The sequence below is a fragment of the Lynx rufus genome, unplaced genomic scaffold (genome assembly GCF_022079265.1).
Source record: "Lynx rufus isolate CCGP_SWC_20201006 ecotype Redwood Valley unplaced genomic scaffold, mLynRuf1.p SCAF_18, whole genome shotgun sequence".
Lineage (NCBI taxonomy): Eukaryota > Metazoa > Chordata > Mammalia > Carnivora > Felidae > Lynx > Lynx rufus.
In genome coordinates this window covers 4,839,638-4,862,085 of record NW_025814832.1, presented here as the reverse complement: position 1 = coordinate 4,862,085, position 22,448 = coordinate 4,839,638, and the positions used below count along the sequence as shown (strand labels likewise).

Below are 22,448 nucleotides of genomic sequence, written 5' to 3'. Positions count from 1 at the left end.
AAGGTTCTTGGGTCTTTAAGTCAGACGAAGGGGCTTGTTCTGTGCACCACGGTCAAAGTTCCCTCCCTGACCTTGTGACTTTTGTCCTGTGGCTGCTGTTGTCAGCTGCATCTGAGAGGAGATGGATTGGGAGAGTTGGCTAAGGATGGGGGGCATGGCGCTGAACCCAGACCCCCGGGCTGCCCTGGTCCTTAATGCTGATGTGGGCTCTGGGCACTCTGTGCCCAGGAAGTAACAGGAGTATCTGTTCTTAGCTGTGAAGGCTAAGAGGAGCCTGGTGAGGCCTTGTCAGAACCCTGACTCCAGCATTAACGTAGCTCTCCACTGATGGGCTGTGTGACCTTGAACTTGTCTTTTTTTTTTTTTTTTTCAACGTTTATTTATTTTTGGGACAGAGAGAGACAGAGCATGAACGGGGGAGGGGCAGAGAGAGAGGGAGACACAGAATCGGAAACAGGCTCCAGGCTCCGAGCCATCAGCCCAGAGCCCGACGCGGGGCTCGAACTCACGGACCGCGAGATCGTGACCTGGCTGAAGTCGGACGCTTAACTGACTGCGCCACCCAGGCGCCCCGAACTTGTCTTTTTTGAAAAAAAATTTTTTTAACGTTTATTTATTTTTGAGACAGAGAGAGACAGAGCATGAACAGGGGAGGGTCAGAGAGAGAGGGAGACACAGAATCTGAAACAGGCTCCAGGCTCCGAGCTGTCAGCACAGAGCCTGACGCGGGGCTCGAACTCACAGACCGAGAGATCATGACCTGAGCCGAAGTCAGACGCTTAACCGACCGAGCCACCCAGGCGCCCCAAACTTGTCTTTTTTGAGTCTTTGGGTGGGTCGGATGGAGAGGCACAGCCCTGCCTTTAGAGGTGGTGCCCAAGCTCAGGAGTTGATGGAGCCTCTTGGACAGTGGTAAACGTGGGGGAGGGGGGGCTGGCAGCGGGGGGGCACTGTGCTCTTTTGATTCACCACTTTCCTTCTGTGTGGCACTGGACCCCAGTTTCCTCACCTCCATCTGTCGGTCAGTATTTGCTGAGCACGTGGAGGGCTAGGCTGTGTCTGCGTGTGTGCATGTGTCCAAGTATGTATGTGCATGGGGGTGAGTATGAAAAAGTATGCACGTATGTGCACGTGGGGGTTGGGGGGTGGAGGTGTGAGAAAAGTACCCGGGGAGGGAAGTGGTATATTTGAGCGCCTCTGGCGTGCCAGGCTCTGCTGGCCTATTCACCTATACTGTCTGACTAATTCTTCCCATCTAGGATGGGAACTAGGTCCCATCCCCAACTAGATCCCTGAACTAGGATCAGACAGCTGCAGGAAGTGGTCTGGCTGGGCCCTGGAAGTTCACCGGGGGCTACCCTTGTCCTGCTAAGCTCAAGAGACAGACAGAAGGACAGATATAGGCGCGAAGGGCCTCAGAAAGCAAGGGCATCCGGAGCCCAGAGGGCAGGTGCCCACTCTGAGGAAACCAGGGGTGCCTTCCTGCTTGGTCCTCCAGTTCATGCCCTTCCGACTGCTGTACGGTACCCCCTTCCAGCGGGTGCTAGTTTCCAGAGCAGCTGGGACAGTGGTGTGGAGCCCCAAGAATCCAGAGGGCAACGAGCTCTGGTGGCCTTTGGTAGAGTTGAGATGCAGCGGGGGCCTGAAACATCTTTGGGAAGTGGCAGTGCGGTACCAGAGGTACCTGGGGGGTCACGTCACCCAGGTGTGCTCCTTACACTGAGCTTCCCGACATTTTGAGCCCCTCTCTGACTCTCCAGCTCCTGTGGGGAAGACCTAGGAGCGCTAGCCTTGCTTCCAAATGGCTTGCGGAAGAGTCACTGGAGGCCTGGGCTCTGCTCTTAGGAACTTGGGGAGGAGGTGGGGAGAGGACAGCCTGGGACCTTCTCCAGGCCCCAGGCAGGCGGGATGGAGCCTAATATGCCCCAGGGCATGGGCCCTGCACCTATGGACCAGCCCAGGCACCTCTCGCCTCCACAGCCTTGTAGGACTGACAGGAGAGGGCCTTGCCCACCCAGCATTCCAGACGGTGGGGTTCCCCAGGCTCCGCCTGTCCTCCCCACTTCCCCAGCAAATCTGAGTGGGGGAGGGGTGGGGTGCAGAGCTGCTAAAAATAGCAGCAGCAGCTCCAGCTACAAGTCTCCTTGAGGGGTCAGTGGAGCCCAAGATTGGGGAGGAAGGGAGTGGCAGGGCCTGCAGGGACGGGGAGACACCAGCCTCAGCTGGGCTCTGCTGTGCCTACACCCAGGGCCACAGTCCCAGGATGCAGGGATAGAAACGCACAGATACGCAGGGACGTTCGGACACCCAGGGAAAGATGGACGAGCCAGGTAGAGATGCACACAGGCAGGGCTTTCTGCACATCTGGGGCTTTTTCTTCCCAAGACCCTCAGAAATACCAGATAGACTCAGCTGGCAGTCCCCAACCCTTCAGGCTTCTCCCTTGTCCCAAGCTTGTTTTGACCTCCAAGGACCCTGCCAGGTTGGGTGTACGGAAGCTTTGAGTTGAGAGGGCTAGTCCCCTCAACTAGTCCCCTCTAGTCTCATTTGCTTGAGGCCCAGGGAAGGGCCAGTGGCCAGCATCAGGGATACAGGTGCAACAGAGACCAGACTCAGGGCACCACCCAGGTGGCTGGAGCCTTAGGAGCACCCCCTCACCCTGAGCAGCAGGCCTCTTCCTAGCCTGGCTGGCAGGCCAAGAGGGGGCTGGGATGGAGGTGCTGGACCCAAGAGGGCAGGGCTAGGGCTTTAGCAGGAAGTGAATGGGAAATGAGGGAGGGGGGACAAGGCGAGGCTGGGTAAATAAATGCACTAATGACCTGTCTCAAGAAAGCCTTGTTTTGTCCCCGCTTCACCCCTTTGCCTGGAGATGCCAGAGGCTCTTCTGTCCTCAAAAGAAGGTGACTCTCTTTCCCCCATTTCCTCTAACTAGCCAGAAATTAGGGCCTCATGACAGGAAGGGGCTTGCCAGCTGCTGGACCAGATGTTTCAAATCACTAACACATCCCCTTGCTAGATGTAAATGATGTCTCAGGCAGTGTCCGTCAGAGCAGCAAGCAAGGGTGAGGCTCTTAGGAGCACCCTGACTCCAACCTTCATCCCTCTGCACCTGCTAGTCTCACCTTCCCGGTTAGACCTGGAGCACCAGCTGGTGCTCGCTCCCCATCCCTGCCTCAACAGTCCAGCACTGGGCTCCTCCACCGACAATCTAAAAATCAGCCCCTCCCGGTGCTGGACACTTCTGGCTATTGGAGGAAGGACCACCAGCTCACCCCTAACTCAGGCGGGGCTTTTGGTCTCTTCCATCACCACCCTCTCTCTGATTCCCTTTGATCTTGATGCTGTTCAGTGAGAGGGGTGGGCCAGCCACCATGAATCCCAGAGGAAACTGAGGCAGAAGAAAGAGACACAACTTGTACAAGCCAGCAAGAGCCAGTACTGGATTTAAATCCTGGGGGTCCTGGCTCCCTAACGAGCACTCTTCTGATCATGTTCTTCCTCAGGGGATGCCCCCTCCTCCCTCAGGCACAAGTTGGCTCTCCACATTGCCAGATAGCCCCCCTCCCAGGCTCTGGGACTCCCTAGGCACCTGCTGGCTGATGGGACCCAGGCCAGACGCTCAGCAGGTGGCTGCTTGGGGGACAAAGGAGCTGGTGCTCAGCTGCTGTGCTGGGAGTGAAGGAGGGAGAAGCTATGGGGGGTGGGGTGGAGGGATCTGGTCTAGGAGTGGAGAGAGGCAGGGTCTGCTTCTATGCCTTTAATAAGGAGCAAGCATGCAAAGGGGGGTGGTGGTGTAAAACAGCATGCAAATGAGCATCTGTGTGGAGGGGGTGCTCAGTGGTTCAGGCACTTTTCACAGGGGCTCTCCAGTTCTGTCCTTCCAGCCCAATGACCAGCTGGAAGGAGGATCCTGAGGGTGGAGAGAGGAGCCTGTGGGGAGGGGAGGAGTGGGGGACCAAGGGAGAGGCTGAGGTTGATGCCAGGGTGTCGGGATTCTGGCTGGGACCCGGGGAATGCACTGGGGGAGGGGAGAGACCCACCGCTTGCATTCTGCAGCACATATACGACTTGTTGCCTGCAGCTGCCATGCTTGGGGGCTAGAGGACACCCAGACCCAGCAAAGATGGGAAGAGTTGTGCTGGAGAGCACCCTGATGGCCTGGCCCAAGGGTCCCAGAGGCTTACTGGGCCCTCAAAGACCAAAAGGTGCAAACCTTCTTGTCTCAGAAGAGAAACTGACCCAGAGCAGTCCCTGGCTAGGAATCTCCTGCGCTTTCAAAGGCAGGTAGTTGGATCACATAGGTGCTGCTTGGCATCTTATTTGTATCTCATTTAATTAAAATCAGACAGTCCAGGTCTAACTGGGGAGGCAGCCATAGCTGGGCTTATTAAGAAGGCAACTCCCCCTCCAAACTGGGTTCCTACCTATCAAAGCACCTGATAGGGGCTGAATAGAGGGTTGTTGAATGGAGAGTGGATGGCTGGATGTCAAGCTAAGTTCCTAATGGGAGGTATTTCGTGTTTAGAGGACAGAGAGCACTCTGGGCTGGATGATCGGGAAAAGAGGGGGTGGGAGAACTGAAACAAGCAGAGGGACACAGGATGGCATTCGGGGAATGGAAAAATGTCTGAGCAAAAATGGAGAGGTCGGCCCAAACAAGTTACGCACGGGGTCTAGGATCACCTAGCATTTTCACCCAGTCTCTCCATCGCTCCATTTCCCATGACCACTCAGTTTCTTCTCATCTCCTGGCAGAGTCCCTTGTCCCTGCGGGGCTCAGCCAGGACCTCCCACCCCCTCCCCTTCCCGCCAGTCTGCCTGCCAGCAAGGCTGCAGACTCTGCAGCTGGAAACCCGGATTGTTGTTGGAGAAGCGGCAGGTTTGTTTGCTCCAGAGCCCGCCGAGAAATCTCAACAATCAATGGCCAACAACACTGCTGGCGGCTGCAGCATCGATCTCCCCTCCCAGGGCTGGCAGCTGGGTGGCAGGTGGGCAGGTGGAGGGAAGCTGGCACCCAGCTCTGTCTAGGAGCTGAGCTTCAAGCAAGTTTGGGCTTTTCTGTCCTGGGGCCGGAGTGGGTGGATGGGGGCTGGACCTGGGAGGGGGTTGTGCTGGGCCTTGGCAGGGGCCGATGGGGTAGGGAGGGGCAGCCCAGAGGCCAAGACAGGAACCACACGTCTTCTCATCCACGAAGGCCCCCGAAGGGTGGAAGAATGAGTCACTCAAGGTCACTGACCTCTGGGCCAAGACTTCAAGACTCACTTGACTCCCAGCCTCAGGCTCTATCCTGGTCTCCCAAGTGTCAGAATCTTTTATTCCTTGCCACTAAGAACTGAGCAAGATAAAATGTCCCTATTCTACAGCAGCAAGGACTGAGGGTAGACATCAAGAAGATAAGCTACCGTCATTATCAGAAATGTGCAAGGAGAAAGTTAGGGGCCATTTGTGGGTCTGACAACATGGACTTGAACTTGGCCTATAAAATGCAGATAGTAGCTTCTATCTAGAAGATGGTATGAGGACTAAATGAGCTAAGGTATATAAAGCACTTAGTACAGTGCCTGGCCTGTACTAAGAAATGTGCCTAAGAAATGTTTGCTGTTATTGTTGTTGCTATTATTATTGTTGTTGTTGTCATGATGATGGTGGTGACAGCGATAGTCTCCTGGTTCCCATGGGCCTGTACTAAAGCTTGGCCTCAGGCTGGGGGAGCGGACACAATGCTGGCTACATCCAGGTTTTGCAAAATAGGTAGGCACTTTGGAGTAGCTCTGCTATTTATTGGCTGTGAAGTCCAGGGTCACTGACTTAACCTCTCTGAAACTCAGTTTTCCCATCTGTAAAGTGGGAATAACTAGTCTCTCGTATTAAATAGAAAAAGTATGTGAAAGTCTGGGCCTGAAGGTTCTGGGCCAGGCCTCCCACCTCAATACATAATTATGAAATGAACGAATGAATTGTGGGTGGATGTACTCCAGGGATCGTTCTTTCAGGAGATGTGAAAGCTTCGTGGATATGAATTATTGTGGTCTTGGGTGACTCCAAGGCCCCCACTTTTCCATTCAAGGACACGCTGGGCTCGGAGCTGCTCCCAAGGTTTCCTGTTGGCCCCCCTGAGCTTCATGAGGATGTCTGAAGCTGAGATGGCTGAGACGCTATGGTGAGAAGCCAGATGACATGTGGTGACCCCTCCCTTACTTCAGTCCTTAATTTCATACGGGGCACCCCTGTCAGCCGGCAGAGGAGGTGGGTAGGTGCTGAGGGAGGGAGTCAAGAAGACTGGGCTCTGGGCTTCACTCTCTCCCTGTCTACTGTGCAACTCTCATGAATTTATTCAACATGTATTTCATGTCTGTCATGTGCTAGGCACTGTGCCACCGGGGACACAAGCAGCGGTGGCATGAAGGGGTGGCTGGAGAGAGGCTTTAGCCCGCTCAGAATGGCCATCAGCATCCCACCCCCAAGCCACCTCAGGCTGACGACGTGACAGCATAATTTGTGGAAGGAAAAAACTCAGTAAAGGCTATAATTTACAGTTGGGGTAATTGGCCAACTGTTAGGAAAAGGAAAAAATCCTAACATACAATCTATGTAAAAATAGTGTGCTTGCTACGCAAAGCAGTCTCAGCTGCCAAGCACCCACCTCTCCTTTCTGACCCTAAGTTTCTTCCAAATAGGAATTCTGGAATTGCCCCAAGATAGTGGGGCTGAGCAAAACAGACTCGGTTGCTTCCTTTCTGAGTTTGGTCTTGCTCCCGGAGAGAGACATCAAGCAGCCAGGCACTCGTGACCCAACAAGATGGGTACCTTGGTGAGGGAAACCAGGGGATGGTGGGAGGCCAAAAGAGTCCCCAGGCCCAGGCTGGAGTTCAGGTGAGGCTTCCCCTGAGAAACCATATCATCGTAGATGCTCCGTAAATACTAAGTCCCGAAGAATTGTATGAGGTGCTAACTAAGGCAAGACCCAAAGCATGAGATGGAGTGAGTCAGAGTGGCCCAGGAGGAGAAAAGAATTTCAGGCAGAAGGAATTGGAAGAGCCCAGCAGCTGTTGAGAACATGGATAGTTTGGGGAACTGATTGGTCTGGCTGGGTGAGTGGACTTCCTGGACCTGGTGCTTCCTGCTGGAATGAGTCTGGAAGGGGCCTTGAAGACCTCCTAGCGCCTTTCCCCTACCTCCCTGAGAGCCGACCATGGCTAGCAGCATTGTCTCTCCCTACTCCCCAGGCTCTTAGTTATAGATCTTGGCTCTTTCTCCCTGAGAGCAGGCCAGTAGGCTGGGGACCCAGAAATCTCCATGACTTGGCAAGCCCTTGGAGGCCCGGATATGCTCCCAGGCTTTGCAACCATCAGTTTGGTGCAACTTTACATTGAATGCTCCAGAGAGTGGAGACTCAGAGGCATGCCTGAGGCCACACAGGGGGCCTGGGCTCTTAACCATCGGGGCTGAGAGGTTCCTTCACTAAAGTAACCCCTACCTACAGGCCCTTTTTCACATCTTCTTTCTTGTTTGGGGGGACGGGTACCCGGCTCTGACACTTCTGCCCAGGCGGGGGCGCAACATCCCCGAGCTGAGACCAGACAGCAAACGGGGCCAGAATGGGCTAGGAGGGATGGGGACAAGGAGGGTGGGGGCAGGCTGGAGGGCTTGGACACTGTGTCTGGGTAGAGGGAGGGACTAATGAAGCAGACTTTCTGAATTCCTCCCACCATTCAGGCAGCCAGGGTGGGAGGGGTGCAAAAGCTCTAATTAAGCCCAGTTTCTAATTAAGCCCTGCCCCTGTGTCGCCTCACTCCCCATTATTGTCCCCAAGGCATTTTAAGCTGCCACCCTGCTGAGGAGGCTGGGACCGCCGCCAAGCCTGCCAAGCCTGATGAGCTTAGACCCATGAGGGGCAAGAAGCCAACCCAGACTTCCCCTCCAGTCCATGGCAATCTCCGGGTCCTCTAGTCTCCTCGGAAGCCTAGGGGAGCCTCTTGTCTACCATTCTACCTCTGGGGCTCTGAGTGAAATCTAGACTGCCTCCCATGGGGCCTTATCCCCAGCAGCCACTTCCTGACCCCGAAGTGCCAGGCTTGGGGGGCAGGGAGCAGGGCCTGGCTTGGGCATCGCTGCAGCCCCCAGACTCTGGAAGGCACAGTTAGAATCCTGCGCCTACCACAGAGTCTGCAGGAAGCAGCAATTACCATTTTAGGTTAAGGCAGCCCTGTTTGTTAACCCTTTCAGGACTGGGGCTCCTGGAGGCCAAGCCCTCCTCCTTCCCTGCTTCCTCCTCCAAACCTTGCCTCCCAGACACCATCCCCTAGTTCTTGGCAGAGAGAGAATCGGTCCCCTCCCTCCCTCTTCCTACCACACACTCCATCAGAGTTTAGAGATGGGAAGCATTGGGTCCAAGGTCACACAGCCAGGGAGGCAGCCTCTGTCCCTGGAGACCCAACCCTACCCCCAGTCTGTGCCATTTCCACCTTTGCAATCTCCCCAGGCCACATTCACACACGCAGAGTTTAATTAACTTTATTGATATTCAGAAATTAGGAGAATGACTAAAGGTAATTGCTCATTAAAAATCATTAAACTGACACAGCAGGCCCAGGCACAAGCCATACCTCCCGAACTGCCTTCCTCCCCCACAGTATCGGGATCGCTGGGGCACCCACCTTTGGTCAGGAAGATCACAGTGGCCCACAGCGCCCCTCAAGCCAGAGGCCACTCTCGCTGTACCTGCCCCCAACCCCGCAGCTGTGGGGATTGGGGGGATAGGGGTTGAGCCAGGCCCATCAAGATCTCACCCTTCCCTGCACCCCACTTCCTCAGCCTCTGACCTCCAGGGCCTTTGGCTGCTCCTAGGCTGTTCCCAGCTGCATCTCTCAGGGCCTGACTAGAGCTGTGTCCCTCAACCTGTGTGTGAGCAATGCCCTGGGGGGTCAGTCTCCAGGCCACAAGGTTTGGTGCTGCCGCCACCTGCTTGCGGAGTCTCACAGCCCGAGGCCTTTACTGCTCCAGGCCTGCCTTCTTATGGCTAGAGTCCCCCCACCCCCCATTCCCCCAGGAACTCTGAGATGGCCGAATACACTGCTTCTCAATGAGACAACTCAGTGCCCAACAACCAGAACCTTGAAGCCCCATTGAGATGGAGGGACACGACAGGGCTTGCCCTGTTTCGGGTCCTCTTTCCTCAGGCCCGGCCCTGCAGGGCTGTTCCCCCTCCTTCCTGGGAGAGTGAAAATAAAGTCTTCCCCAGCAGGTGACTCTTACCCCACATACTCCTTGGGCAGATGGCCCCACGGGCATTGGAGAGGTCCAGGTGGGTCAGGAAGGGACCCTGGCCAGGGGCACACAGACTTGCGGCCACAGAGTGGACAGATTCCTCCCAACACTTGCACCCATACCCTCAGTGGGATCCCCCAACTCAGCCACACCAGCCATCCTCCTGGAGACCCGCAGTCTCACTCCAGCCCTGCAGGGAGCTCTCTGGCAGAGGCGGCACCAAACACTAGCGGCCTCACACACTCCTCACACCCACTCACTGCTGAACCCTCACCCACCGTCCAGACCTCCTGAGGTGCAGACATTCATGGACCCGCCATTCCAGACACCCCGGGCCCTGATTCACACTTCACACTCAGACCCACACACCCACACACCAGGCTTCAGACAAAGGCACTAAGCCCCAGGGGAGATGTCCAGAGCGAGATGTGTCCAGACCCCAACCAAGACAGGTTCCCAACTCCCAGGACATCCTCGGATGGCCGGGCCAGGATGCAGGCTTCTCCCCTCCTCTCACTGCCCCTGGCAGGGTGGGGTTTTCAGGACTCCCTCCTCCTCCCCCTGCCCCCCCCCCCAACATGAACACTAGGTTCTTAGTTCCCGGCGCCAAGGGAGGGGCAGGTGTGGGCAGCCAGGGGGCGGGGCAAGGACGCCAGACCCCGTGTGACCCAAGCCAGAGTCTCAGAGAGCAGCTTCCGCGTCGCTGGGGACGCAGAGAGCAGAAAACTGGCGTCCAGGGGCCCAGCTTGGTCCCGGCTCGGCTGCCCTGACCTCCGACGTGGTCTGGAAAGAGGCAACGAGGTTAAAACCTGCCACCTTCTCCCCACTCCATATCAGAGGCTACGAACCATATACTTTGAGGGACGGTGGGTCCCAACTCCAAGCAAGGTCCTGGCGACCCCACCAGCCAACCGGCTGCAGTGGAAGAAAGACCTGGACGTCGGTAGCTTTGATGAATGTTTGTTTAAGCCGGGTGGCAGGTCTCCTCGGGACTTGAAAACCTTCCTTCCCCTAGGCACAGAGCCCTCATCCTCTCCCCAACACTCCCTTGCTGCTCACTCCACGGCCAACCTTCCCACCCGGGACCAATGAAGTTGGGGACCGGACTGCGAGCGGAGGAGGACCGGAGGCAGCAGGGTGGGGTGCCGGTCCTCCCGCGACGAGTCTGCGGCCATGGGGTGGGCGGGGGCTAAGCAGGACCGCAGGCCTGGGAGGAAGACCTCTGGGAGTGTGCAAGGGAGAGAGTGCAAGAAAGGACTTCGAGGAGGGCAGAGTCTCTAGCCCGGGACCTCAGCTGCTGCAGCCCAGGTCAGAGCGAGTAGCCGAATATGGGGCCCCGGGCCCCCCGAGTTTCTCCCTGGAATTGTACTCTAGATTCCGACTCCAGCGCGGCAGCGCCAAGGTGGAGGGAGGTGAACGACGTCCCAACCCGGGGTCCGGCCGCCATCCGGCTCCGTCCCTCCGCAGTGAGGACGTAAGGTGCCCCGGAACGGGCAGCAAAGTCGAGCGAAGTTTGGCGGGCAGCAGGGGAGGCGGGACCGCGGGCGGCCGGCAGGACCAGCGGGACTCACCGCCCCTTGCCCTCTCCCCCTTCCTGCACGCGCCCCGGCGCTGCTAGACGCCTGGAGAGCGGCGAGGTAGCGAGCGGGTGAGCGCGTGAGTGTGTGCGGGGAGGGGGTGGCGTGATGAATTGCAGCAGAGAAATCCCATTAGATCCGGGGAGATGATTAAAGGCGAGGTCTTGGCCGGGCGCGAATGGCGGGAGCCGCGGCAGCTTCCCGCCGGTGGAGCCCGTGCCCCGCCCGGCTCGGCCGGCGCGGGGGCCAGCGCAGCCGGCGGAGCGCGGTGCTTGCGCTGGGCAGCCAGATGCGCGGAGCTGGGCGGCGGTACGGTCCTCTCTTCCCACCCTCGGGAACCCGCCCCCGCCCCTGTCCTGACACCGGACGCCGGGGTCCCTTACCGTGAGCCAGGAGCGCCAGCAGCGAGGGAAGGAGCAGCAGGGCTATCGAGGGCATGGTGCTGGTTACGGCCGCGCCCCGGGTCTGAGCTACGGTGGGGAAGCTGGGGGCTCGGCGGGGCGTAGGCGCGGGGGACAGAGCGGGGTCTTGCCGGGTAGAAGGAGCGGGGCCGCCGCCGCCGCCGCCGCCAGCGCCTGACAGAATCAGCACCACGGCCAGCGCCTGGCGTCGGCGCCGGGGATCGCCGCGCGGGGCTGGGGGCGGGGGCGCGGGAGGAGCGGTTTACCGTAAAGCCTCAAGCAAAGGCGCAGAGGACCCGGCGGCGGGAGCACAGGCTCCCGCGCCGCCGCCAGCTCTGGGGAAGAACTACCCTGCTAATGTGGGCACACGGCCCCCTCCCTTCCGCGCTGCCCACGCCCAGACAAGCCTGCCACCCTCTCCCCTATTAGCAGCCTGCCAAGGAGGTGGGGTTCCCACCTGATTGTCTATGAGAGAGCAACCCCCTCTCCACCTCACTCCACCCCATCCTGGTACCTGAGGGCGCCAAGGGTGACCTAGGAAGACATCCTCGAGTGAGGCAGCTGGTGAGACCCGTGTGCCCTTGTAGCAGCTCCGTCTTGGGCTGATAATGAAGATGGCTTTTGAGCGTACAAAGGACAATAAATTATTACTTTGCGCTCAATAAATGCCAGGGCTCCAGGCAGCTGCATCAGCAGCAAACTGTGCTCACAGAAAAGCTTAATTATCCTGATATTATAGTTAAAAGCCAGTGGTACTCGCGTCCTGGGAAGACATTTTTCACTTGGCAGGAGGCAACTTGGGCCAACCTGTGGGCAGCTGAAGGTAGTATCCTGGGTCCCCTTGCAGCGTGGGGTCTCCAGGACCCTGCCTTGGCCACTTCCCACCTACCCCACCATCCACAGGACCAGAGAAATCAAAGTGATGGCCAGTGAGCAGACCCTTCATGCCTGTCCCCACCCAGGTTCCTGGAACTGGTGGAGAAAATAGGACAGGCATAGGGGGTGGGGGCGTTTCCATAGGGCTATTTTAGACAGAGACTTGAAGGAGGCTCAGGGGAGTAGCCAGGGAGGTTGTACCATTCAAGGACATGGAAAAATAAACTTCCATGGCTCTGCTTGGGCTGAGGAGCTCCAATGAGTCATAGGGCAGCAAAAAGGGCAGTCATAGCTGTGTCATCCCTAAGACTGATGTTTAGGCCTAGGGGTTTCTGGCTCCATGGATAGCTTCACTTGAAGAGCCTCAATGGACACAATGGGACATGACCCAGTGACTGATGATATTCCTTGTAGAGGAAGAGGGGGGCTGAACTCCCTGTGACCCCCAGGGAGAAGGAGAGCTTTTGGATTAGTTCTCTTCACATGAACTTGGATTTTCCCCAAAGCTTTCACCAGTGCCCTTCCTGACTTTGTCCTAGAAGCAGGCAGCAAGCCTTCTACCGTTAGTCTCATTCCTCAGAGAGTCTTTTGATCCTTACTACCTCCATAGTCTTCCAGCTCAGCTCATCAGATTCTCTCCAGATCCTCTTCCTGTGGGCTCCGGGGAGTTGCCTTGAGCCATCGTAAAGAATCCCAGGCAGCAGGCAGACGGTGTGTGGAATTATCCGAGGGAGTCACTGGGAGAGGACTGCTGGATCGTCCTTTCAAAAAGCTGAGAAAAAAGAGGGCAGTAGCAGAAGATTGGCAGAAGGGAGGAGTTGACAAAAGGATCAGAGGTAAGTAGAGGAAGCCAGGAAAGGGGAGAGAAAAGGGGTTGTCAGCAGAGGAGGGAGGTGGAAGGTTCTGTGGCCACAGGGAGTTTGGGGATATACTGGCAAATGGCATGAGAGCCCTCCTTTTCTCTTTAAAGGCATCCCTGACCTCCTCCTTGATTTCTGGGCCTCTCTGGACTTAGCAGCTTGGGAAAAGGAGGGTGAATCCCAGGAATGAACCTTGTATGACAGATGATTCATGGGGTTTTGGAAACTGGTGGTAGGCTTACCTCCTGGCAGCTGGGCTGGGCACTACTCAGAAGAAGGAGGGTAAGTGGAGCCACCCAGGAACTTGCTGTGTCTCCTTCCCTATTTCCTAAACTAAGGTAGGCATTCAGGAGGGGGTCCAATGAACACTACAAGTCCCAGAATGCAGCACTCTGCCCTGAGCTCAGAGGATGGGTATGTACTGCATGATGGGAAGAATAATGCTCCAGGGTTGTCTCTCCCTCCTAAAGATGGTCAACGTGGCCTCTGTGCAATGGGTTCCCAGTTAGGTTGAGGTGGAGGCTGGGCCAGACTGGGAAGCAGTGGAGTTTTTATCGAGCATCCTGTCTGTGCCCTCCAAGGGACTCATTTTGCCCAGAGCTCAGCATCACCCACAAATTGAGGACCATAAGATGCCCTAAGGGATATTCTGCAGCTCTATGCTGCAGGCTTATAGTGTACTTAAGTCATACACACGTTTGAAAGTGGCAGCCTGGAGACTTGCAGGGCTCCCTTCACTTGTCTCATTTCTCTCACTCTCTGTGCCCTCCACCTGGCCCTTTGCACTCAGATGACCCTAGTCTATGTAATCGCTTAATTGTCTGTTTTCCCCATTAGTTGTCAGCTCTTTGAAGGCACAGAACATATCTGTCTCCTCCATTCTCAACCAAGCTCAGCTCCTAGAACACAGTAGTTGCTTAATCGATGTTTGTGAATAAATGATGCTGCAGGGGTGGGGGTGGGGGAGGGGGGGAGTGTCTAAAGGCCAAGGCAGGTCATTGGTGGCAAATGAGCTGTGAGATGGTGAAGAAGGGGACAAGTGCTCCTTTTGGGGGAGGGGAGGTCATGGCAAGCTTCAGGCAGTGGGCAGGTGGACTGAAAACAAGTCTTTTTAAAAAAATTTTTAATGTTTATTTATTATTATTATTTTTAAATATGAAATTTCGAATTGGTTTTCATACAACACCCAGTGCTCATCCCAAGTGCCCTCCTCAATGCCCATCACCCACTTTCCCCTCCCTCCCACCCCCCATCAACCCTCAGTTTATTCTCAGTTTTTTTTTTTTTTTTTATTCTCAGTTTTTAAGAGTCTCTTATGGTTTGCCTCCCTCCCTCTCTTTTTTTCCCCCCTCCCCCTCTCCCATGGTCTTCTGCTCAGGATCCACATAAGAGTGAAAACATATGGTATCTGTCTTTCTCTGCCCGACTTATTTCACTTAGCATAACACTCTCCAGTTCCATCCACATTGCTACAAAAGGCCGTATTTCATTCTTTCTCATTGCCAAGTAGTATTCCATTGTGTATATAAACCACAGTTTCTTTATCCATTCATCAGTTGATGGTGAAAACAAGTCTTAAATAAGTTTTAGGTTTCAGTCAGTGGAGAGGAAGAGGGAGGACAGCCAAAGTTGAGGGAGTGGCTTAGGTAGAGGCAGTGTGGTAGAATATGCAAGATAGTTTGGGGTCAGTGAGAAGACTGGTTCTGGGGGAGCAGTAAGTCCTTGCAGAGATGTGAGAGGAAGGGTGGGAGCAGGCCTGAGGCCAGGCTTTGTGGTCACCTGAGCTGCAGGACATCCTTGGTGGCTATACTGAAGGGTTTACCCCATCACAAAGGTATCTGCACCCGAACAAGGGAGTCTAGAATTATTAAGGTGGGTTTTCAAACACTATAGCAAGTGGTAGTAACTGAGAGGGGCTCACTGCTGATTCAGAAGGCTGGAGGGTGGGGTCTGAGTTACAATGGCTATGTTAGGACTGAGGACCAGAGAGAGGGAAGAGGGGCTCTCTAATCCCAAGGACCTTTGCAGCCTCTGCCCAGACAGTGCCAGACATCCAGCCCACATCCCCGGAGAAGCCAGCTTCACTTCCCCACTTCCACACAGCCCATCAATTTGCAGGATCACAGGCACACTGGTGACTTATTCTGAAGTCTCTCCCTTCAAATGGATGACACTTGCTTTCTGAGTGAGAGGAGAAGAAAATTAGTCTCCTCCAAGATAGCTTTCAAGGCAGAGGAACGTCTTCTGTGGAGCCAAGGGGGTTTGGGGGCTTCAGAGAAACAGGGGCAAGAGGCTGCAGAGATTCCCAGGGGCACAGACCTGCCTGCTCGCCTCCACCCACTCCTCGGAGGGGGCTCCCAGACCTGGCAGGATCTTGAACATTGTGGGATACCATGCTCTGGCCAGGCTTCAAGGAGTATCCAAAGTCAATTCTTTGAATTTAGGGGTAGAAGGAGAATCCTACCCTGGTAAATGGGGAGTCCTGGTTCCTGGGCATTTCCTCCCACTCCAGGAGCAGGACCACACCAACTGGTAGCAAGAGCCCAGGGTGGATGGAGACAGCAGCATAAAGTGGTTTGATGCGAGCTGCTTTCCATCTCTAAACCAAGGCCTCCAGCCTGCCCACCCCCAGCCAAGGCCTTTGATCCTCCACAGCTCCATAAATGTTTAATGCCACTGGCTGGGCAGAAATGAGGCAGGTGCTGGGACAGAGAGACTGGGAATAGGACTTAAAATCCACAATGTTGGCTAGGTTATTTTCACGGAGGAGCCCTGCGATGGGTGGGAGGAAGCCCTCCCCCTCTGTGTGACAGGAGAAGTCCCAAGGTTCAAGTTTGTGGCACTAATAAAGGAAACTCTTTGAAAACCCACCAAGGGGCTGAAAATAAAATGAATAATCAATTGCAAAAGCCCAATCCCGAGTTTGATTGAAGGAGAAAGATGGAAAGTTAAATGACAATCAAATGCAAATACAGCTCAACAAACACCACGGCAATTACCAGGCGCAGGAACCACATGGTGCTTGCAGGCAGCAGGGGTTGGCAATTTGGAAGCCTGGGCCTGTGCAGAGGTGATGGGCGTGGGGCCATTTTAATGGACAATTAAATAGATGCAAAAAACCCCTGCATCTATTTTGCATATACGGCTAATGAGTGGGGATCCAGAATCCTGGCATCCAGAGGGAGGTTATGCCAAGTTCCGGAGCTGCCTCTGCACCATTTCAGAACAGAAGAGGCCCGGAGTGCTTGGGAGGTGAGACCAGGGTAGGCACAAGGATCAGAGGACCTTGAGAGGGTCACTCAAGTCTCACTGGAAACTCCACACCAGCTGCTGCTGACCGTATGAGGGTTGAAGTTGAAGGGAGCCCATGGGGTCTTGCAGGAAAGGGCTCAAGGTGTTGGCCCTCCAACAGCCCAAAGGCCTGGTGAGAGCAGCCTTCTCCTCTAGATTTGCATAATGTTTTGCATCTCATTTGAATGCTATTAATTTGGTGTCAGGCGAGGTTGGCACGGTGTAGAAAAGAGAACATCTGGCCTCCTCCCTCCCCTCTGTACCCTGAGGCTCACCCTGAGCCTAGCCCTCCCTAACTTGGGGAGAATGAGGCCTCCACTTGTACCACCCACCGCAACTTTCCTTGGCACTTTGGAGAGTCCCTTGGTGAAGCCAGCTCCCAAAGGCCAAGGCTGCCTGGGCAGTGTGGCCACCTGCAGAGTTATACTGAAGGAAGAAGAAAGGGTCCCTCGAGGTCACTCTCACCAGACCCAGAGTTACCAGGGGAGGGTGCTGGCAGTCTTCTCCCCGAGCAATCAAGATGGTTTGGCTTGGAAAGGGTCCAAAGATAATAACTCGGAGAGGGAGGGAACAAAGACAGGTGATAATCCCAGAGAAATATAGAGGGCTCTAGAAATAAAATTCCCTGAACTCAATATTTCTAGTGCTTGAACTTACATAAAATACATCTGTCCAGAGACATTGGGTTAATGGTGGTGTGGCTCTGGGACTGGGGGCCTGGTACCAGGATGACGGCCATGTGATGAGGGAGTGGGTCACCAGTAAGGTGAGCCCCTGAGAAAGGGGGAGAAAGCCTTTTGTGTATCCTGAGGCTGCCCCTGGCAGCTGGGCCTCAGAAAGCTACAGTGAGCTGGAGGATGGGGGTGGGAAGAGCAAAGCTTCCCAGGCGTCCCCAAAGGGGTCTTGGTTCTTTCCTCTATGGAACCAGTTAGGATGCCCAAGTGACTTCTTGCCTGGGTGGTCTACCCTGGAACCTTGGTCAGTAGATATGAGAGTATTTATGCATAGGACAAGCAAGGAGGAGGTGCCACTGACCAGAAGGTGATCTTCCTTCTGTCAAGGAGAGCCCCTCTCCCCTACGGAACCCTGGCCAACTCCATCCACTTCTGAGAACTAGGGCAGGATGAGGGTGGGGGAAACATGAACAAGTATCCCAGCCAGACTGACCTCACACCCCTGTCCCAAACAGCACTCACTCTGGGTCAAGCCATGGCTGGGGGCAAAAGAATACTCCATACCCTTTTCATGACTGAGACAAGACTGGGGGGTTGCTTTGAATAATGTGAGATGATAATTGAGTTTTCCCCTTTGAGCAAACCCAGGCATGAAGCTTTGGAATTAGATTGCCCACGTTGGGGCACCTGGCTGGCTCGGGTGGTAGGGCATGTGACTCTTGATCTCGGAGTTATAAGCTCAAGCCCCACGTTGAGTGTAGAGATGACTGAAAAATAAAATCTTAAAAATAAATAAAGAAGGACTGTCACATGCATTTAAAGCAGATTCATAAAACATTAGTATATTCTCAGTTGGCCCCTGAATCCGATGGGCTATTCCTGACCTCTAAGAATAAGAATACTAGCACCATTTATTATTTACTATCACTGGGCATGGAGTTGGGGTAGGTCCTATGAGGTAGGTACGTTATTGTCCCCATTGTACAGATGAGGACACTGAGGCCCTAAGAGGCCGAGTGATTTGCAGGTAGTTCATGGTGAAACCAAGATATACTAACAAGGCAGAGCAGAAAGGCCCAGGTGCTGGTGGGCCTTTGCAGGGGCAGGTGTGGGAGGGACCTCAGGCTCCCTGAATCTGTGGGCTCTGTCCTGGGTTCACCTGCAGGGGGCCTGTACCTAGATTCTCTCCCCTGATGCAGTCCGGAGAGAATAGGCTGCTTGGAATAGGCGAGGGCAGGGCTGGTCACTTATTAACTTATTCATTAGACAAATATTTATTAAGTATCCACTGTCCTAAGTGCTGGGGACACAAAGGTGAGTGAAAACAGTCACTGGCCCTGCGGGCTCGGAGCTCACAGTCTAGAATGAGAGACCTTACGCAGAACCACCTGACTAAATATAAACTGTGACATATCAGGTGCTCAGGGGAGGTTCACGGGGCTATGGAGGCCTACACTGGTAGTTGACCTGGTCAGGGAAGACCACCTTGAGGAGGTGGTGATTGAGTGGAAAGCCACAGGATGAGTGGGTGTTACTTGAAGAGGCAAAGGAAGTACATTCCACGCAGAGGGAACAGCATGTGCAAAGTCCTGGAGTTGGCAGGACTAAGAGATGATTACTGTGGCTGGATCACAGAGAAGTATGTGGTGGGATGCAGCTAGAGAAGCAGGCACGGGTGTAGGGCTCCAAAGCTCCAAAGCTCAGGGCTCCCAACCTGCCCGTGTGTCCATCCATTCATCTGTGTATTCCCTCATCCTACCCAGCCACCTACCCAATTTGTTTATCACCTGCTTACTCATTGTTTACTGAATGAGGGAACATTTTTTTGTGCCAGGACCTGAGGGGAATATGGACAGGCAGAGCTCTCAAGGAGCTCCCAGACCAGGGAGGGGAGATAGAGTCTCAACTCACTGTCCTGCGGCATGTTTATCTCTATGAGGTGCTTAATCAGGATAATAAAGGCCCTAGAGGCTGTCTCCCATGGTTCAAACCTCCTAAGGCAAGGCAACATCATCTCCTCCGTGGGGATCTTGCAGCCACATGGCTTCTCCTGACATCTAAGCTCATTCTTTTCTGCTACAAAAGTAGCCCACTTCTTACCACCCCAAGGTAGGGAGTATTTCTGATGTTTGTTTTCATTGACTCTTCTTTTGGGTCTCAGAGGCCTCTTAGGCTCAGGAGAACACAGAGAAATGTGGTCAGGTCTCCCCCAGATATCAGAATCTACCTCCAGACACTTCTTTTTCTGGGCATGAAAATAGGACAGAAACCCCAAATGTCCCTCAATTCTAGCTGTGCATTTCTACCCTCCACTCCTCCTTGAACTACTTGTCCTCTGCTTGTGACATCACAATGGTCTCTATGGCAACTGACTGTGAGGTCACCAATCCTTAAAGCAACAGAATCTGTGGGGCCAGACAATGGCCTGGAGGAGAGAGGGTGAATACAAAATGGGGGTCCAAGAGGGAACCCATCTCCTACTGGGCAAGGGCCACCCAAGACCTATGGGAGGGAGGAGGATTCCTCTTTGAGCCCCTTTGCAGAGAGGGGTAAAAACAGTTTCTTGGTCTTGTCCCTACACGGACACTGAGCCCCTCCAAAATTGCCCATGAAGGGAGAACTTCATATAGTCTGACTCAGACGGGCTACGGAGATTGATGGGGTTGCTGAAGAGCGTCTTGGGATCACTGACTTGGCTCTTTGGACCGCTGGGAAGTGCAGGTAGGAGAGGTTCTGGTCTCAGCCCCACTGGTTCGGAGGGTCTGACCAACACCTGGCATGTGTTTGAGCCTTGGCTTCCCCATCAGGGAAGGAGTGGAGGTACTAAGGAGCCTTGTTTCTTGACTTATAGGATAAGCAACAGATTGGCTTAATGCTATTGGGCCTGTCTTCCGTGAGCGAGTCGGGGGATGTTGCTGTGAGTGGGGAAGGGTGGAGGTAGGCACATGCGGGTGTTTTGGGGTAAGCTGGGATGGCTGCTGGTTACTCTGAAGCCATGTTAGTGGTCCGCAAGAGCAAGACCCACTGAAAAGGGAGACACTGCTCATCAGGAGGCTGAGGGGTGTAAATGCTCAGGCTTGGAAGTCAGGTCCGTGTTCAAAGTGATCCCAGACTTACGCTTGTCTTGGGCAAATTTCTGAGCCTCTCTGGGCCTCCGTTTCCTTACTTATTAAAGGAAAACCATGCCACTTGCCTTTCGGGAAATTATTCCGTAAGATACCCTGTAGGAAGTCTTGGCATAGAGCAGGCACTCAATAAATGGTTGTTTTATTCATTTTTATATCCCCGTAGCCTAGGGTTTTTGCACATTATATGTGCTTCGTTAATGCTTGGGACTATAAGCACAGAGTGAAGAGTAGAGGACAGTGCTTAGAGCGGGGGAAGTCAGTGGGCCTGGGTTCAAATCCTGGTCCTTACAGCCTGGCACATGTTAAGTGTGCAGTGGATGGTGGCAACGGGGCTCAGTCTTGAGTGGGCTGTTTCTGCACCTGCCACACGGCTTCTGTCCACTGTCAGCTTTAAGGAAGTGAGAGTTAATCCGTGGCGTGTCCAGAACTGGAGGGTGGGTGAGCCTTAAGACAGGGGCAGAAGGATGGCAGCCTCCCCGGGAGAGGTCACCACTGTCTGGATTCTTCATTGTGGATACCCAGCTCATGCCAGCCACAGGCGCTGGGGCCCCAGCTGGACTGGTGGTCTTTGAAGTCAGGGCCAGGCAGAGTCTCACTCATCTGTGAAGCCCAGGCCAAGGCTTGGCACATGGCAGAGGTCCTGGTAGCAGCAGTTAAGGTCAATGGAGTTAGGTGATGTCTTAATAACCACATACTGGCTAACATGTTCTACGTAGTCCCCACGCCAGGCTCTGTGCTAAGCTCTTTGCATGTTGTTGAGCCCCACGGCAACCTATGAGATAGGCGTTATTATCCATATTTGTTTAAAACGAGAAGGGGCGCCTGGGTGGCTCCGTCGGTTAAGCGTCCGACTTCAGCTCAGGTCACCATCTCGCGGTCCGTGAGTTCGAGCCCCGCGTCGGGCTCTGGGCTGATGGCTCAGAGCCTGGAGCCTGCTTCCGATTCTGTGTCTCCCTCTCTCTCTGCCCCTCCCCCGTTCATGCTCTGTCTCTCTCTGTCTCAAAAATAAATAAATGTTAAAAAAATAATAATAATAAAATAAAATAAAACGAGGAAAGAGGGGTGCTTGGGTGGCTCCGTCGGTTAAGCGTCCGATTCTTGGTTTTGGCCCAGGTCATGATCTCACAGTGCGTGAGTTCGAGCCCCGCATCGAGCTCTGTGCTGACGGCATGGAGCCTGCTTGGGATTGTCTCTCTCCCTTTCTCTCTGCCCCTCCCATCCCCCTGAAAAATAAACAAACATTTAAAAAAATGAGGAGAGACAGAGAGGCTAAGTAACACAGCCCAAGCCCACACAGCTAGTAAGCAATGATGGGACTGGGATTTGAACTCAGGCTACCTGACTCTTAACTCCCATGGTAACCCAAGCCTCATGGGTCCTGTCCATCCATTTTGCCACATCTGCCACCACGAATTTCCTCCCCCACTGTCTTCTCCCAGCTGAGCCTCGATCCAGTGCAGCCCAGAGAATGCAAATTCTCCCCCCACCAGCCTCAGCCACCTGCCTCCCCCTCTACTGAAATAAAGCTGTGGCTGCCACGGCCGCCGCCACAGCCGAAGCCACCACCGGATCCCTTGCTCATTTCAAGTCCTCCTAAAGCTTGTTGAGTTCTTAACTTATTAAAGATAAGCACATGGAAATAGGGAGCAAATCTCTTTATTTATGACATAATCTCCAGCCCAGAAAAGCGGCAGGAACAGTGTTGCCTATATTAGGGAACCAATAGGAAAAAAAATCAATTAGATCCGCCAGAGCGCTTCGCTATTAACTTTCTTCTGATGTTTCTCTTAAGGCTGGCCATGGGGGTCCCTGCCAGCCGCAAGCTGGAGGAGAGAGGAGAGCTTTGCAGGAACAGAGGAAGGGATGTCTCCGGGAAGACAGCAGACCCGGCTCCCAGACGGGCCTGGAAGTCTCTCCATCCTGAGTCTCCTTCACTGCTCTCCAAACCTCCACCAGGAAGTCCTTATGTTGATTAAACCTCCATGCTCCTTGCTGCATGTCAGCTAGTGGCAGCTTGTTATTCTTTGCTTCGTGCAGACCTGAACCCCAAGTCTGATCACATTTCCTCTAGATCCTTAGAGTGGAGGATCCTCTTGTTTCTGGAAGAATGCTTTTCTGGAGGGGCTCTCGCTGACTGATCTTTAATAGAGTTGTCTTCTGCTGGGTAACACTGCTTGGGACCTGCCGCCACCCCCACGAGGCCTTCATGTTCATCCACCTGCCTCCGGGAGCAACTTCTAAGCTGTCTCCGAGACACAGGGCTCTCCCTTGTTCCTGAGAGCCTATAGCAAGGGGGACGTCCTGATTCCCATAGTAACCCAGGTTTCGTCTCCTTAAAGGCAGGGGATAATGGCTTGTGCACTAGTTTTTCCTC

General features: G+C 54.4%; 1 protein-coding gene across 1 annotated transcript in view; it reads right to left on the bottom strand.

The window, feature by feature from the left end:
- The window catches only part of SEZ6 (seizure related 6 homolog), a 53,896-nt gene extending 35,026 nt beyond the window's left edge, over positions 1-18,870 (bottom strand). Inside the window, exons 1-3 of the mRNA XM_047080887.1 lie at positions 18,858-18,870; positions 12,053-12,217; positions 11,228-11,479 (exon numbers count right to left, since the gene is read on the bottom strand). Coding sequence (XP_046936843.1) covers positions 11,228-11,479; positions 12,053-12,217; positions 18,858-18,870 — 430 coding nt within the window. The remainder of the gene's footprint in view (positions 1-11,227; positions 11,480-12,052; positions 12,218-18,857) is intronic.
- Positions 18,871-22,448: the final 3,578 nt, after the last annotated feature.